General features: G+C 40.3%; 1 protein-coding gene across 2 annotated transcripts in view; it reads right to left on the bottom strand.

Moving 5' to 3' along the window:
• Positions 1 to 18,839, bottom strand: part of Srpk1 (SRSF protein kinase 1) — a 38,707-nt gene that overhangs the window by 2,263 nt on the left and 17,605 nt on the right. For both annotated transcript variants that reach the window (XM_090355807.1, XM_090355806.1), the window contains 9 exons: positions 18,486 to 18,573; positions 14,399 to 14,505; positions 12,742 to 12,907; positions 9,579 to 9,604; positions 8,707 to 8,920; positions 7,930 to 8,352; positions 6,886 to 6,986; positions 3,580 to 3,687; positions 1,481 to 1,550 (listed from right to left, as the gene is read on the bottom strand). In XM_090355807.1, coding sequence (XP_090211933.1) covers positions 1,481 to 1,550; positions 3,580 to 3,687; positions 6,886 to 6,986; positions 7,930 to 8,352; positions 8,707 to 8,920; positions 9,579 to 9,604; positions 12,742 to 12,907; positions 14,399 to 14,505; positions 18,486 to 18,573 — 1,303 coding nt within the window. The remainder of the gene's footprint in view (positions 1 to 1,480; positions 1,551 to 3,579; positions 3,688 to 6,885; positions 6,987 to 7,929; positions 8,353 to 8,706; positions 8,921 to 9,578; positions 9,605 to 12,741; positions 12,908 to 14,398; positions 14,506 to 18,485; positions 18,574 to 18,839) is intronic.

The following is an 18,839-nucleotide window of genomic DNA, read 5'->3' as shown; positions in this document are numbered from 1 at the left end:
TCTGGCTTTTTCTATGTGTATGTGGTACGGAGGAATCAAACCTGGGTCTTTGTGCATGCTAAGCAAGCACTCTACCACTAGACAAAACTTCAGGCCCCACAATGGAGAATTTATAAAATTATGTAAATACCAATCACTCAACTCGCAGTGGGACTTAAGTGATCACTAAAAACGAATCTTAGTGTTAAGTGCTCTGCTTCTTGGGACCACCTAGATGAAACCTCATTTAACAATAGTATCTCTGAGACTAAAGCCCATAAATATTTTTAAGACTATGTCTTGGAATTTTTCCTATCAGTTCTATAATATGTTCAATGTGATTTAAAAAAAAAAAAAAGATGGGTAAAAGGAGTAGACTCAAAGGCTGGTTATTAAAGATTTACTATCAATAACTGTTTCAAGAACTCGCTATTTACAAGTAACTATTAAGCCTTCTGAGTAGCTAGGATTACAGGCGTGACCACCGAGCCAGGGAGAAAAGGGCTTTTATAAATGACTTTAAACATATATTTATTGAAACATTAAGAAACTTTCAAGTGCACATCTTCTGGAGAAAATACTATATAATAGACATCTATTTTTTTTGGTTGGTTATGGGGCTTGAACTCTGGGCTTTGGCACTGTCCCTGAGCTCTTCAGCTCAAGGTTAGTGGAGAATATAAGCCTTGAGAGAAAAAGCCAGAGAGAGTGCAAGATCCCGAGTTTAAGTCCCAATACTAACCGCCTGAAACAAAAACAAAAACAACAACAAAGAAAATCCTAGCAACTAAAAGACCCAAAGCCTAGAGCAAAGCAAAGTCACTAAAGAATATATTCTTCACAATAGGAGGTTATACTACTAGTGCTGCCTACGTATTAGGAAAGAAGGTGAGATATTTCTCTAATCATTTTTAATTCAAATGATTAACTCATTCACATGGACTTCCCTCATCTCTAAAACAGAGTTTAAAATTGCAGTATCAACAGAAGTGGGAAAAAAAAATTCTGTGAGACTCTTACCTACAATTACCAGAAAAATGGCAGTAGTGCTGTGGCTCTAAGTGGCAGAGTGCTGCCCTGGAGGGAAAAAGCTTAGGGACAGAGCCTAGGCTCTGAGTTCAAGCCCCGTGCTTAAAAACAAGAAGAGTTTCATGGATTTTCCTGCCTAGGCTGGCTTCAAACCACAGTTCTGGAAGTGGAACTGTGCTCAAATGTTAAGAGCATTGGCTCTGAGCTAAAGAACTCAGGGCCAGTGTCAGTCCCCAAGTTCAGGCCAAGACCAGCACAGAACAAAAGAAAACAACAGTGTACCAAAGTGCAATCCTCAGATCTCAGCCTTCTGAGTAGCTAGGATTACAGACACAAGCCATTGGCACCTGGTTTAATTTTTTATAGTGCTGTCATTAATAAACTGACAAGGTTACCAAGGTTCTTAGTTAGAACAAATGATTTTACCCATATATAGCAAGTATAACGAACCACTTTGATTAAGTGGACTTACCTTCATCTCGAGTATACTCTTCTCCTGAATGAGGTTCGAACAAATAGTCACCTGTGGCTAGTTCAAAAGCCTATGCAAAAGAAGATGGCACATGAAAACACCAGTGAGCCACCCATGCCCAGCCTACATTAGTATCTTAGTGAAGCATAAAAAAAGAGATTGAAGTGGTTGGGAGTTTAGCCTAGTGGTGGAGTGCCTGCCTAGCATGCATGAAGACCTGGGCTCGATTCATTGGTACCACATGCATAGAAAAAAGCTGAAGTGGTAGAGCTCTAACCTTGAGAAAGTCCAAGAACAGTGCTCAGGCCCTGAGCTCAAGCCCAGGTCTGGCAAAAAAAAAAAAAAAGAGATTGAATTTGTACCAAATATGTAAGTTATTCCATAGAGGAAGATCAAAGAAATAATAACAAATCAAACAAAAAACCCAAACCATTCAGCAAGGAATGAGGAGAGGTTGGACAATGGGTACAAAGTCACATACAGTAAAAGCTGTAGTATTTTACAGGCCAGTGTAGTAACTATAGTTATAAATATGTGCACTTAGAAAAACAAAACTAGCATTAAAGCTCTTTGGAATTGTTCTTTTGGGTCAAAAAAGGGCATACTTAGATATTAAGGTGATGCTGGATTACTAAGCTGTTTGTTAGAAGAATAGATTTTCATTATAATTTCATATTGCTAGACAATGAATTCTACACTACAAAGCAAATACTCAAATATCTATATCTCTTTAATGTTTGGTAAAAACATCTAATAATTGCAACAGAAAGCACAGCTTAAACTGTCCAAGATGAAGCGAACACATCTAGCCTATAGAAAATTAGGAAAAAAATGGCAATGGATCTAGGAACCAACTTATGTGACCAATAGGTTAGCACTCGCCAACTAGGATGAAAAGGGTACATGCTTCCTACAATAAGAAAACCTCTTGCAAACAGATAATCAGTGTTTGAGTATTCTAAGAGATGCTTATTATTCATCTGGAAACAATATACTTCAACACATCAGGACTCTACTCTCCAACATGGACAACTTGTAATTATGCCCTATCAAATCTTCAAAGACCCTCAAGTAGTTAGCATTGTAAGTATACAGAAAGAACCCACTTACAACATGCAATCAGCCAGATGCTGGTGGCTCACACCTGTAATTCTAGCTAGTGAGGAAGCTGAGATCTGAGAATCATGGTTCAAAGCCAGTCCAGATAAGAAAGTCTGTGAGACTTTTTATTTTTGGTTGGTCGTGGGGCTTGAACTTGGCCTGGGGCGCTGTCCCTGAGCTCTTCAGCTTAAAGCTAGAGCTCTACTACATTGAGCCACAGCTCCACTTCCAGTTTTCTGGCAGTTAATTTGAGATAAGAGTCTTACACACACAGGGATAGCTTTGAACCATGATCCTCAGATCTTAGCCTCCTGAGTAGGTAGGATTACAGGTGTGAAACAAGGGTGCCAGGCTCTGTGAGACTCTTATTTACAATTAATCACCAGAAAACCAGAGGTAGTTGAGCTGTGGCTCAAGTGGTATAGAGTGCTTGTTAGTATTGAGCAAAGGAGCTCAGGGATAATACCCAAACCCCAAGCCCCAGGACCCGCAAAAAAACAAAACGTAAACATGTAATTATATGTAACAAGATATATATCCTTGTGGAAGAGACACAAGTAAACAAATAAAAGGGAAATGATGATAAGATCTTGAGGTTTTTGCCATATAAAGCTGTTTGCAGGAAGTCATTTTCTATCTATTAAATTTGACTATTTGAGTGGCTGCATGCCAGAGACAAAGCAGTAAGGAATGGATCCGTGGGTGATTGGACTTCACATCTAGGTGAGTTGCAAAGATGAAAGGAGTTGCTGAATTATACACAATGAAGTCCCCAGTTGTGTGTCACTGGTCAGCAAATAAATACTAAAAGGATAAAGACACTAGTAATCTCCTAATCCAAACCAACAATGCCTTATAGCAGCTGTTCTCAATTTAGATCTCTCCAGCTATAGGACAAAGTTTATATGATAAGTCACCTATGTCAAATTCTTTTTCTGTTTCAACAAGGTATGTCACTAATACAGAATGAGTGAAGGACATGAGGGAAAGAATATTACCATGCACGCTGTACTCCAAATGTCAGCAGGGGTATTATAGCCAGATCCTATCAGAACCTCCAGAGAGCGGTACTGCCTTGTTTGAATATCTTCAGTGAAATGTTTGTGCTGAGTTCATGAAAAAGAAAGTATTTTAATATTTGTTTAAAAAAGTTAAAAAAAAATCAAGATTAATAACAGATAAAAATATACTACCTGAAAAATTTCCCAAACCAAGGTTACTTTTAGGTCACTTCAAATATCATTTTGATGCTCTGCTGCCCTACAAACTGCTACTTCAAATTAGTTCTGTAAACGGTAAGTCTAACCTGAATATAGGTATACAGATTAATAGTAATAGCTTTATAAAAAAAAAAAGAAAGAGTACTCCAAACAAAATTGTTTGCTCATTTACCTAAAATTTAACTTCAATAAATAAATGACCTTAATTTAGACCCAATTAAAAAATTTCTTTGCTATGTGCTAATTATATTGAAATAAAAGGTGGAACTTTCGAATATATAACCACTTATGAAGAATCCTTGCTTATCAAATGTGGATCTTGCTGGGCACCCGTGGCTCATGTATGTAATCCTAGCTACTCAGGAGGCTAAGATCTGAGGATCACAGCTCAAAGCTGGCCCGGGCACGAAATCTGCGAGACACTTATCTCCAATTAACCACCAGAAAACCAGAAGTGGTTCAAATAGTAGATCCATAGCCATGAGCTAAAGAGCTCAGGGATAGTGCTCAGGTCCAGAATTCAAGCCCCATGACAAACAACAACAAAGGGAATCTTGGATAAACAAAGCACGTTAAATATATTAGGTATGCAGTAGCAAAACTGGAATTTACTGAATAAGTAAAATGTATAAACAATGGGAAGAAACCTCTACACCGAAGCAATTTAAGAGACACGGGATTCAATTTTGCAGTCATGAACCCTGGAACTTGTATTAAAAGAATATTCAACAGCTGAATGCTGGTGGCTCATGCCTGGAATCCTACCTACTCAGGAGATTGAGATCTGAGGATGGAGGTTCAAAGCCAGCCTGGGCACTAAAGTCTGTGGGACTCATCTCCAATTAACCATCAGAAAACTAGAAGTGGTGCTGTGGCTTAAGGGGTAGGGCAGTAGCCTTGAGCTGAAGAGCTCAGGGACAGGGCCCAGGCCCAGAGTTTAAGTCCCAGGAGGACCAAAAAAAAAAAAAAGATTAATTTTGTGGGAGTAAAAGGGAAAGAAACAATTGTATCAGAGTTGAAAAAAAAAAAAAAGGTACCATATGGTAAGAAAGTATCCAGAAAGTGTTGCAAACACAAAAACACAGAAACTTGAAACATAAACCAGACAGAAAGCCAACAAGCATATGATGGCTGCCCTCCTTATATTTGCCTCAGTGTCAATTCTCTGCAATTAATTAAATATTAAGTACCTACTATATCAGATATGGCAGTGAATCAACAAAAAAACTTTACTGTGGGGCTGGGAAGGTGTCTCAATGGTAGAGTGTTTGCCTAGCATGCATGAAGGCCTGGGGTTGATTCCTGAGTACCACATACACAGAAAAAGCCAGAAGTGACACTGTAGCTCAAGTGATAAGAGCACTAGGCCTTGACCACAGAGATGCTCAGTGATAGTGCCTGGGCTCTGCTAGGACTGGTGGAAAGAAAAGATATGTTCAGGAAGGGCATATAAAACAAATATAATCAGAAGGTGCTAAATATTGTGGATGAAAAAAAATTTAGAACAATTAGTATTCTGTAATCCTAGCTACTCAAGAGACACAGATAAGAAGATCATGGTTTGAGGACAACCCCAGCAAAAGTGACCTTATCTCAAAAAAACAAAACAAAACAAAACAAAAAACAACAACAAAAAAAACACCCCAAAACTAGTTGTGGACCATGTTTACAGGTTCAGCTGCTTGGGAAGGAGAGGATCCTAGTTTGAGGCTGCCATATGAAAGCACAGAACTTTTTGTCCTTGGGCTTTCTCAAGGCTAGAGCTCTACCACTTCATCGACAGTGCCACTTTTGGCTTTTTCTGTGTATGTGGCACCGAGGAATCAAACTCAGGACTTCATGCATGCTAGGGAAGCACTCTATACCACCAGACCATGTTCCGAGCCCCTCCAAAACACAGATCTTACCTGAAAAAAATGAATTCAAAACTAAAAGGACAGTGAGATATCAAAAGGTAGAACCTAAATGTGAGGCCCTGAATTTAATCCCCATACTTGGGTGAAAAAAAAGGAGAGGGAAAGACTGAACAACAACAACAAACAAATGAACCACACACAGAGTGGCAGTTTGCTATGTTAAGTATATGGGCAGAGAACTTTCCAACAAGATGTCATGTTAACAGGATTTGAATGTGGAAAACTGATGTGTCTCCTTTTAGAATACAAAAATAAATATTACTCATAAATAAGTATAATTACATATAATTGTACATTTAAAAAATAAGTAATGTGGCACTATATTTTAAATTAAAAATCTCTTTAGCCAGGCTCTGGTGGCTCATGCCTGTAATCTTAGCTACTCAGGAGGCTGAGACTGAGGATCCCAGTTCAAAGTTAGCCCGGGTAGGGCTAGGAATGTGGCTTCATGATAGAGTACTTGCCTAGCATTCATAAAGCCTGGGATTCAATTCTTTTTTTTTTTTTTTTTGCCAGTCCTGGGCTTGAGCTCAGGGCCTGAGCACTGTCCTTGGACTTTCTCAAGGCTAGAGCTCTACCACTTGAGCCTCAGCACCACTTCCGGCTTTTTTTATTTTTCTATATGTGGTACCGAGGACTCGAACCCGGGTCTTTGGGCATGCAAGGCAAGCACTTTAACCACTAGGCCAAACTCCCGGGCCCTGGGATTCAATTCTTTAGAACCACATAAACAGAAAAAGATGGACGTGGCACTGTAGCTCAAGCGGTGGAATGCTAGCCTTGAACAAAAGAAGCTCTGGGACAGTGCCCAGACCCTGAGTTCAAGCCCCAAGACTGGTTAAACAAGAACAACAACAAAGTTAGGTGGGGAAGGAAAGTTTGTAAGATACTTATCTCCAATTAACCACCAGAAAGCCAGAAGTGGTACTGTGTCTCAAAGTGGCAGAGTGCTATCTTTTGAGGCAGAGTTCAGAGGAGCACCTAGGCCCTGAGTTCAAGCCCCAGGAATGACCCCCCCCAAATCACTCCCAAGGTAAAAGTAAATTATTATTTACTAAATTGAATAAATTAGTAAATTTAATAAAATGAAGAATTATAAGCTAAATTTTAGCATCAAGTAATATCATTCAATCCTTGTTATTTCAAAATAATTTAAGTTTTAACTTACCACCCAACAAGCATTTCCAAGATCAGCAATCTTCACTTTGAGTTTTTCTGCATTTAATGGCTCAAGAGGATTGACAAGAAAATTTCCAGCAGTGGATTTTCCTATAGACGAGTACCACCAATAAAACTGTTCAATAAACATCTTTTGGGACACTTACAGGGTCAGGAAACTCTCTACAAGATAAGTTAGGCTCCTCAAACGGCAACTACAATAAATTTTCTATGGTTTAAAAAAAAAAAAAAAAAGAGAACAGGGCCGAGTGCAGTGGCTCATGCCTGTAATCTTAGCTGCTCAAGAGGCTGAGATCTGAGGATCTAGGTTCAAAGCCAGCCAGGACACTAAAGTCCGTGAGACTCTTATCTTCAATTAACCACCAGAAAACCGGAAGTGGTGCCGTGGCTCCAGGGGTAGGGTGGTAGCCTTGAGCTGAAGTGCTCAGGGACAATGTCCAGGCCCACAGTTCAAGTACCACAACTGACAAAAAAGAAAAAAAAGGACAGAAGTACCCCAGTTTCTACAATTAAAAATCTGTTGCTCGGGGCCGGGAGTGACTGTCTAGCATGCACGAACACCCAGGATCAAATCCTTGGTACTACATACATAGAAAAAAGCTGGAAATGGTGCTGAGACCCAAGTAGTAGAGCTCTAGCCGTGAGAAAGTCCAAGGACAATGGTCAGGCCCTGAGCTCAAGGCCAGGACTAGCAAAAAAAAAAAAAAAAAAAATCTGTAGCTCATAGCAACAAATAAAATTTTTATGCACCCCATATGCACAACTATAAAGTTAGCTATAGTTATATACACTGAATGCAACGTGCATGTATGCTGGCTGGGAATATAGCACTTAGTATGTGCAAAACTCTTGGATTTGATCCCAAGCAGCACAAACAAAAGGAAAAACACCTCAATTACCTAAAAAAGAATATACCATAGATACTTGCTGCAAAACTATAGTTACAAAAACTATGTTACTTAGCTTTTAATGTAGATATTCAATAATGTGTTGTATAAGGAAGGGATATTGAGGAAGTATTTCTGAATGGTACCTTTATTTCCCAGTGGTCCATTACGTTCCTGCTCTTGATCTTCACATGGTATCTCTGCCCGAATTCTTTCTTGAAGCTGGCTGATGTTCTGGTCACTCAATATCTGGTCTACAGATGAGGATTGGCATACCATAGTATCTGACACCTCAGAGGGTACGGCTGTATAAGAGTTTGCTTCTTGAGCTGGGTGACTGTCTCCATTTGGGGAACTTAGAAAATTAGGTTCCTGGTTCAAATTTTGAACATTTTGGACATCAGAGTCATTAGCATTATGTAGATCCTCTTTAAGCCTCAATGATTCTTTATTACTGTCCTCAGTATAATTAATGATTTCAATTACTCCATTGCAATTAACTTCTGCTGCACCACCCTCTACACCAGGTTCCATAAGTGTTTGATCCTGGCCAATGGAACTTGACTCTTCTAAGGAATAAACAAACAAAAAAGCATATATCTGTATGTGTATAAATGAAAGAACAGAAAAAAATTACAAGATTAAAACATTTTCTAAAACTTATACTGAGTAAAATAAAAACAAGACTGACCAAGACCTTTTTATCCTTACCCAATAGCTAGAGGTCTGTTTTTTTCTACTTTCTGAGAAAAATAAGAAATCACATTTTAGTATTACCTGCCTAACATTTACGCCAAGATCTGACTTCTTGTAAGAATACCCCCAGAGATGTGTTGTATGCATGAAACCACTATAATATATAACAATGACAAATTAATGCTAAACTGTGCCATAAAGTAATTTTTGTGATGCTCTATTTATACCAAGTTTTTCTTGGGTCATTTTATTAGGTGGGTTCTCTTTCAAGGGTCTTTCAACAGGACTCTCTGATTCTTCTTGCTTGTTAGGTCTTTTTTGCCCAGGGCCCGACTCTTTCTCCATTTCCTCAATTTCCTGCATTCGCTTCTCTAGTAATTCTGCCTGGCGCTTCTGCTTCTTCTTCAATTTCTTCTTCTTATTCTTTGACATTTTGTCAGCCTGGGCGGAGATTACAAACAGATAAAGCCTTCAGGTGGCTAATCCAGTACCCCTAATTGGAGATAACTATTAATTTTAAATATTTCCTAATTAAATTGCACTCTTTTTGTGTGTGTGCTCCAGTTCTAGAGCTTGAACTCAGGGCCTGGGCACTGTCCCTGAGCTTTTATGCTCAAGGCTAGTGCTCTACCACTTGAGCCACAGTTCCACTTCTGGTTTTATGGTGGTTAATTGGAGACCAGTGTCTCACAGACTTTCCTGCCTGGGCTGGCTTAGAACCACAATCCTCAGATCTCAGTTTCCTGAGTAGCTAGGATTGTAGATATGAGCCACCTGGCTTAAATTTTACTCATTTTCTAGGTTTTTCATTAAGTAAAAATATGCAGATATTCTTATGAAACAAAAAAATTTTAAAAAGCTAACAGTAAAGTTTGTTCTACTGAGCAATCTGTAGGGTTGGTTTATTTGCAGATATTTCACCAGTACAAATGTGAAGATCAGTGGGAATTTACTGGAGAAAATTATAGAAATTTACAAATATTTTTCCTTGGTTTCCAAACAAAACAAACTGTAACCAACCATATCAGAAGAATCCATACCCATATCCCACAGATTACAATTAAAGATAGAAATAGGTATAGAAACACCTTATACTTACTGGTTTAGGTTGAGGAGCAGTACTGACTGAAAAGAAAAGAAAACCAAGTAAGAATTCTGACATTCAGCAAGCAACATAAATGTAGGCTTAGAAAAATCGTATTTTTAGAATTTTCCTCTATAACTCACTTTTTTTATTGCATTGGTAGAAGCTATATTACCTTTATTTTAAAGAAAATAACCCATTTAAAAGTTCCCAAAGCTAGGTGCTGTGGCTCATGCCTGTAATCCTAGCTACTCAGGCGGCTAAGATCTGAAAATCTCCTTTCAAAGTCAGCCCGGGCACTAATGTTCATGACACTCTTATCTCCACTTAACAGCTAGAAAACCAGAAGTGGTGCTGTGGCTTCAGGAGTAGGGCAGTAGCCTTGAGCTGAAGAGCTCAGGGATAGAGCCCAGGTCCAGAGTCCAAGCCCTAAGCCCCATGACTGACCAATAATAATAATAATAATAAAAAAATAATAATAATAAAAATCTCCCTAATGGGGCTTAGAGTGTGGCCTAATGTTAGAGTGCTTGCTTGTCTAGCATGCATAAAGCCCTGGGTTTGATTCCTTGGAAGCACATAAACAAAAGAGGCCAGAAGTGGTGTTGTGGCTCAAGGGTAGAGCACTAGCATTGAGAAAGTCCAAGGATAGTGCCCAGACACTGAGTTCAAGACCCAGGACTGGCCAAAAAAAAAAAAAATTTCCCAAGATTAAAGTAAGTTATGTCCTACCACAAGTAACACTGATGCATAGAGAGCCAAGTTCCCACATTGGGTTTCCAGTACCAGCATGCTAACAGCTCCCACTTCCCCTTCCCAAGCATGGCCCCAATCAGAAAGTGAGCCACAATCCCCTAGTTATCCTTCTGCAGGACAGTCACTCTATCTTACACCATGAGCTTAAGTAATTTGCTATGTTACATGTTAAAAACATTAGTTTAGGGGCCGGGAGTTTGGCCTAGTGGTTAAAGTGCTTGCCTAGCATGCATGAAGACCCGGGTTCGATTCCTTGGTACCACATACATAGAAAAAAGCTGGAAGTGGTGCTGAGGCTCAAGTGGTAGAGCTCTAGCCTTGAGAAAGTCCAAGGACAGTGCTCAGGCCCTGAGCTCAAGCCCAGGACTGGCAAAAAAAAAAAAAAAAAGACATTAGTTTAGGACCAGGAGAGTATCTTAGTGCTACAGTGCCTACATAGTATGCATAAAGCCCTGGGTTTGACTCCTCAGTACCACATAAACAGAAAAGCTAGAAATGGCTCAAGTGGTAGAGTGCTAGCCTTGAGCAAAAGAAACTCAGGACAGTACTAAGGCCCTGAGTTCAAGCCCCAGGACAAGCAAAATAAAATAAATAAATAATAATAAATAAAAATAAATAAACAAAAGAAAATTAAAATCTGTGTATCAAGTTGAAAAAATAAATCATCAGGCCGGGAGTTTGGCCTATTAGTAGAGTGCTTGCCTAGCATGCATGAAGACCCAGGTTCAATTCCTCGGTACCACATACATAGAAAAAAGCCAGAAGTGATTCTGTAGCTCGAGTGGTAGAGATCTAGCCTTGAGAAAGCCCAAGGACAGTGAAGCCAGGACTGGCAAAAATAAATAAATCAATAAAAATTATAATATTCAGAATTTATTTGAAACATAGTATACAAGTGAACTGCATCAAAGTGAATTTTAATTCCAGTAACCCCAGTGTGTGGGAAAAGGAAGCTAAATCAACTTGGAAAAGGCTTCCCTATCAATAACAAACTAGGTCTGACTATTCAAATCAGATTGTTTTGTTTTTAATAGTACTGGGGACTGAGCCTCCTCACATTTGGTAGGTACTTGCTCTATCACCAAAGCCATGTCCCAGCCCCTGCCCGCCACTTTTTTTTTTTGTTGGTACCAGGTCTTAAACAAGGGGGTGCACTTGGCTTACTAGCTCAAAATGATTATTATTCAGGCCACATTTCCATTTGCTTTTGTCATTTTGGATAGAGTTTAGCAGTTTTGCCTGGGTCTGTGATTTCCTATGTTGGGTTACAGATTGAGCTGAAGTCTCAGTACTTTTGCCAAAGGTGACCTCTAACTGTGATTTAACCTTTGCCTCATGAATAGCTGAAATTACAGGTAGGAAGCACAGTACTTGCCTACCCCAAGGTTTCAACAGCAATTTCATCAAGCTCCTATGTATTAATTCATAAATATGAGCAGTCAAAATAAACATAAACAAAATGCTCCTCAAGAACCATAATGATTTCAAGTGTGAGGCTAGCCTCACAAACCTTGTCTTAAAAAAAGGACCATCTAGAGTGCTTGCCTAGTATGCACGAAGACCCGGGTTCGATTCCTTGGTACCACATACTTAGGAAAAGCCAGAAATGGTGCTGAGGCTCAAGTGGCAGAGTTCTAGCCTTGAGAAAAATCCAAGGACAGTGCTCAGACCCTGAGCTCATGCCCAGAACTGGCAAAAAAGAAAAAGAAAAAAAAAAAAAAAAAAAAGGACCATCAGCCTCCCATCCTAAATCCATCAAAGGAAAAAACAATCTTAAACAAAGTAAGTTAGCTACTTTAATATTTAACATGTCTTTAGTTGAAAGACACATCAAAAAAAAAACCCTCTATTTTTTTTTTTTTTTGGTCACATGTGGGGCTTGCTTTGGGCCTGGGCTCTGTCTCTGAGCTCTTCAGCTCAAGGCTACAGCCCTACCCCTGGAGCCACAGCGCCACTTCCCATTTTCTGGTGGTTAATTGGAAATAAGAGTCTCGCAGACTAGTCCCCTGGCTGGCTTTGAACCTAGATCCTCAGCCTCCTGAGTCGGTAAGATTACAGGTGTGAGCCACCGCACTTGGCAAAAATCTCTATTCTCATGTTGGGACAAATAATGAGAAAATCTTTGTTGTTGTTGTTGCCAGTTCTAGGCATTGAACTCAGGGTCTGAGTACTGCCCTTGCGCTTTCTCAAGGCTAGCGCTCTACCCCTTGAGCTACATATAGCACCAGTTTTGGTCTTTTCTGTGTATATGGTACCAGGGAATCAAACCCAGGTCTTCATGCATACTAGGCAAGCATGCTACCACTAAGCCACACTCCCAGTCCCAAGAGAATAAAATCTTGTGAAGGCCGACACTACTTCTTAAATATTTTTGTTAAATGACTGAGTAGTAATCACCCGTAACTCCCTCTTCCCCTCATACCTGCAGACCCAGAAGGTGGAGGAGCTCCAGATCGCTGCCATTCTGTTGCCTCTGCAGCTAGCCTTCGTATATACTGTTCATTCACTGATAACAAGATGTTTTCTGGTTTAATGTCAGTGTGGATGATTCGGCACTTGGTGTGTAAATAATCCAGACCCTGTAACACCTGAATGAGAATGGGACAGTAGACTTGTAAAAACAAAATACAAGTCTTTCTTGAAAAGGATATCTCAACATAAAATTGTAAAAATAATAAACACAAGGAAATTCTCCAGAAAAGATCACAGCACTGGTGGCTCATACCTGTAATCCTAGCTACTCTGGAGGCTGATATCTGAGGATCATGGTTCAAAGTCAGACCCAGCAGTCTATGAGACTTTTCTCCAATTGACCACCAGAAAATGGAAAGTGGCATTGTGGCTCAGAGTGATAGATTCCTGGTTGAGTGAAAGAGCTCAGGGACAACATCAAGGCCCTAAATTCAAGCCCTATTACTAACAAAAAGAAAAAAAAAATCCCCAGATTCATTGTAAATGTCTAAATTTTACAAAGCTGATTCTTTGTTTTTGTTTTGTTTTATTTTTGGCCAGTCCTGGGCTTGAGCTCAGGGACTGAGCTCTGTCCTTGGGATTTCTCAAGGCTAGAGCTCTACCACTTGAGCCTCAGCACCACTTCCGGCTTTTTTTCTATGTATATGGTACCGAGGAATCGAACCCAGGTCTTCGTGCATGCTAGGCAGGCATTCTACCACTAGGCCAAACTCCCGGCCCTACAAAGCTAATTCTATTTGGAGGATTTTTTGTTTGTTTTCCTACCAGTCCATTTGCTACTTTTTTTTTTTGGGGGGGGGAATGTCATGGGGCAGGAAAACAATTTGTCCTGGGTGCTGTCCCTGAGTTTTTCAGCCCTTGAGCCAAGCCCCACTTCCTGTTTTCTAGAGGTTAACTGGAGATAAAGAGTCTCAAGTCCTTTTGTGCCCGGGCTGGCTTTGAATCTTGATCCTCAGATCTCAGCCTCCTAAGTAGTTAGGATTACAGGCGTGAGTTACCCAGCTACTTTTAAAGGAGTATCTTATATTTTGCCCAGAGCTACTTCAAACAGTTAATACTCTTGCCTGTGCTTCCTGAATAGCTGGGATTATAGGCATGCTTGTTTTGAGAAGGCTGTTTGCCAGAGCTAGAATCAAACATCATTCTCTCATCTGTCCTCAGAAATGCTATGTGCCATAGTGTCAATATAAATTACGTCACTGATGAAGAACATTTTCTTGAGGGTGAAATTCTACCTAAGACTATTTAGAAAATATTCATGGATAATACCGTATAAGAGATGGCACTAATTTGACAAAACAATTCTGTATTAATATATATATATATATATACTTAGTACCCACAACTGTAATATCTCCAATTTTCAAGTCATGTGCCTTACACAACACTGTCCTCTTTAATAATTATAATCTTTAGCCTGAAAGAAAATTTATATGCTAAACTATTTTGATACTGAACAAACAAAATAGATTGAACATTGGCATTTAACATTCGCAGTGACAAAAATTCCAAGTTTTAAAAACTGTTATAAATAGAAAAGTCCAGATGCTTTCATATAAAAATTCACCACACAAAAAATTTACCATAGCAAAGATAAAGATACATACTTGCTGAATAATTTTTTTGACACAAGGGAGGGGAAGCCCCTGATAGTTAGATTTGATGATCCACTTGAGCAGATGATGCCCCAGTACTTCAAACACCATGCAGATATCTAGGACTTGGTTAAGAAGGAAAAAAAGAGCACAAGACTACATATGTAGAGTTATGTAGAGTTCACCCCAGTGAAAATGCATTTCTTTCAATATAAAAAGACAAGTGCCAGTGTCTCATGGCTGTAATCCTAATTACTTAGGATGCTGAGATTTGAGAATCACATTTCAAAGCCTGGAAAGTCTGAGACTTGTATCTCCACTAAACTACAATCAATCAACCAATCCATTCATTCATCCAGAAATGGAGCTGTGGCTCAAGTAGAAAGGTGCTACCCTTGAGTTTAAGCCCCAAGACACACACATGCACACACAGGCTCCGTGTGTGTGTGGTGTGTGTGTGTGTGTGAGAGAGAGAGAGAGAGAGGGAGAGGGAGGGAGGGAGGAAAAGGAATCAATCGGGACTCTGGCAAGCAGGGGCACTGAGTTCTCAATATAGCTCCAGCTGGGTGCACTGGCTCATGCCTGTAATCCTAACTACTCAGAAGGCTGAGATTTAAAGTTCAGAGTTCAAGGCCAGCCCCTAACACTAAAGTCCATGAGACGCTTACTTCTCATTAACCACCAGAAAACCGTAAGTGGTGCTGTGGCTCAAGTGGTAGAGCAGTAGCCTTGAGCTGAAGAGCTCAGGGACAGTGCCAGACCCAGAGTTCACGACCAACAAAAAAAGTATATTCTTCCACCACCATTCCTTTTCCATTTAGCCATCTGTCACTCATTCTCACTTCTCTATTCAAGACATATTTCAGCTTCCTAACACTCATTTTGTTCAACTATATTGTCCAAAGGGGTTCAACACAGAAACTCCCTTTTACAGAATGGGAATATGGCTTAGTAGTAGAGTGCTTAGACCTAGCAACACATGTGATGCCCCTAGCTCAGATCCTTGTACCACACACAAGAGAAAATGATCTCGATCCGTGTACTACAATTACGTTACCAGCCTCAGAGACGGTGGTCGTTTAGCCTCAGAGCAAAGACCTTGAGTTCAAGCCCCAGCACTGGCAAAAAAAGAAAGAAGGAAGGAAGGAAGGAAGGAAGGAAGGAAGGAAGGAAGGAAAGAGAGAGAGAGAGAGAGAGAGAGAGAGAGAGAGAGAGAGAGAGAGAGAGAGAGAGAGAGAGAGAGAGAGATAAGAGTCTCGTGGACTTTCATTTCTGGGTTGACGTTGAACCCCGATCCTCAGATCTCAGCCTCCTGAATAGCTAAGATTACAGGAGTAAGCCCAGTGCGGGACTGCTTCTCTTGTTTTATATATACCTGGGCATGGCAGTCAGTGCCTGTCATCCCATCTACAGTTTGAAGTCTAGAATAGGCAGTGAAGGTGCACACCCAAGTAATACTTGAGATTCTATCTCAAAAACAGCCAGTGCAAGGAAAGGCCTGAGGCAAACAAGGTAGAGCACTTCCCTAGGAAAGCCTCGAATTCAAACCCCAGTACTACCAAAAGTGAGGAAAATTAAATGTTGAGGACTGGAACTATATACACAGCCTCCTGTGTGGCTAGGATTACAGGCATGAGCCACTGTGCCCAGCCACATCTGTTTTTATTTATTTTTTTGGAGCCTATCCTGGGGCTTGTACTCAGGCCTAGGCACTGACCCTAAGCATTCAACACAAGAGCCATAGCTGTACTTCCAGCTTTTTTTGGGTGCTTAATTGGACTTTTCTAATTCTACTCTCTACTTGAGCTGGCTTTAAACCGTGATTCCTAGATCTCAGCCTCCTGAGCAGGTAGGATTACAGGTATGCAGCATGGACAATTGGCATGCTGCTAGCTTTTTGCTGATTAAATGTTACAATGATAACTTCAGAAGAAAATTCAACGTTCCAACTCTATAAAATTCATTATCTTAGGACATGAACAATCATTTTTTTAATGAACAATCATTTTATTCAGAATCTAAACATAACCTGTTCACAGCTTCTCCAGTGCTGGTAGATTATGAATAAAATCATGCCTTAAATGCTTGCTTTTTTTTCCTTTCTGGTGCATGTTCTGGGGTTTGAACACAGTGCCTGGGTAACATTCCTTAGCTTTTTTGCTCAAGGCTAGCTCTATGCCACTTAAACTACATACAGAACTACAGGTTTACTTCTAGCTCTTTGGTGATTAACTGAAGGTGAAAATCTCATGATTTTCCTGTTCTGACTGACTTCATACCAAGATCCTCAGACCTCAGTCTCCTCAGCAGGTAAGATTAAAAGTTCGAGCCACCAGTGTGTGACTTATATGGCTTATCCACTATTACCTGTAATCCTAGCTTCTCAGGAGGCTGAGATATGAGGATTAAGGTTCAAAGCCAGCCCCGACACAAAAAGACCTGAGACTCATCTCCAATTAACCTCTAGAAAATAGGAAGTGGGACTTGACTCAAGGGTAGGGCATTAGTATTGAACTGAAGAGCTTAGGAACAGCGCCCAGACCAAGTTCAAGCCCCATGACCCACAAAAAAAAAAAAAAAAAAAAAAGAAATTGTTTCCAGGGGGATCGTGGCCTAGTGATAGAGTATCCACGGAGCATACATGAACCCCTGGGATCGATTCCTCAGTACTATATGTACACAGAAAAAAAGCCGGAACTGGTGCTGTGGCTCAAGTGGAAGAGCGTTAGCCTTGGCAGTGCTCGGGCCCTAAGTTCAAATCCCAGGACTGGCAAACCAAAACAAAACAACAACAAAAAAAATCATTTCTTTTTTGTCAGTCCAGGGACTTGAACTCAGGGGCTGGGTACTGTCACTGAGCTTTTTCCCTCAAGGCTAGCACTCTATTACTTGAGCCACAGTGTCACCGGAAGTAGATACCTGGATACGAGTCCCTGCATCTCATAGACTGGCTGCATCTCATAGACTAGCCGTTGGGCTCCTGTGGTTCACACCTACAATCCTGGCTACTCAGGAGGTCTGAGGATCACAGTTAAAAGCCAGCCTGGCACAAAAGTCCATGAGACTCTTATCTCCAATTAACCACCAGAAAACAGGAAGTGGTGCTTTGGCTCAAGGGCAGACCATTAGCCTTGAGCTGAAGAGCTCAGGGATAGTGCCCAAGCCTAGAATTCAAGCTTCACAACCGACCAAAAAAGTCCCATGGACTTTCCTGTCTGGGTTGGCTTTGAGCCATGACCCTCAGATCTCAACCTCCTGAGTAGCTAGGATTATAAGCGTCAGTCACTGGTATCTGGTTATAAAGCTATTTCTACAAAAATTTCTTTTGCTTTTCCTTTAATTTTCTTGGGAAGATTACCTTAAAGTAGTTTCCAGAAAAAGCATACTTCACAAAGGAGATATAATTCAGATCTAAATACATATATATATAAATAATGTTAAGCTGGGTGCTGGAGGCTCAAGCCTATAAATTATAACTATTCAGGAGGATGCAATCTGCATATGATGGTTCAAAGCCAGCCCACCAAGGAAGAACATGAGACTCATCTCATGTACTGGAAACAGCTGGAAATAGAGCTGTTGCTAGGTGGTAGAGTAGTACTACTAGCTTTAAGCAAAAAAGTTCTGGGACAACACCCACGCCTTAAGTTCAAGCCCCAGATTAGGAGAACGCAAACACACATGAATATCCAGGCATGCACATGGAGACAATCTTTACTTTCAGAAAAGACACCAATGGTATTTGTACAAACCGTTTGTTTCTTTCTTTCCTTCTCCCTCCTTGGTCAGGCATGGCACTTGAACTCTGGGCTTGGCTGCTGTCCCTGAGCTCTTCAACTCAATGACAGCACTCTACCCCGTGAGCCACAGCGCCACTTTTGGTTTTCTGGTAGTTAACTGGAGATGACAGTCTCAGGACTTCAGTGCCTAGGCTGCCTTTGAACTTCTATCCTCAGATCTCAGCCTCCTGAGTAGCTAGGACTACAGGTGTGAGCCACCACTTTATCTTTGGGATCAAGTTATTTCTGGATTAATGAAGCAATTTTATTTATTATAGCAATAGTTAATTCATGATTTATAAGAGTTTAAAAAAGGATACGTGTTCCATTAACTCCTGATATTTTAAAGTCATCAAGTAGTTGTACAACCATTTCTCTATTCGGATCATTAGGGTCTGAATTACGAACCTGTTTTGGGAAAGAGACAGCTTTTAGCAAAGGGTAATGAGGTGAAAGGAATACCTGCACAAACAAATTCCAAGAAAGAGCTTCTGAAATAGATACGCTGTCTTCTTAAATCAACCATATTGCTAGTTATAGACTTATTAACTGCTAGTTACCAACTAATGAGGAATTAAGGAACTTTGCAGGCTGCAAGTCGACTACAGGCTTTTTTTGGGGGGGAGGGGAGCAGTCATGGAATTTGAACTCAGGGCCTGGGCACTGTTCTTGAA

The sequence above is a fragment of the Megascapheus bottae genome, chromosome 22, assembly GCF_031878675.1.
Source record: "Megascapheus bottae isolate mThoBot1 chromosome 22, mThoBot2.hap1, whole genome shotgun sequence".
Lineage (NCBI taxonomy): Eukaryota > Metazoa > Chordata > Mammalia > Rodentia > Geomyidae > Megascapheus > Megascapheus bottae.
The sequence above is the reverse complement of the archived record's forward strand: the minus strand, read 5'-3'. Positions and strand labels throughout refer to the sequence as shown.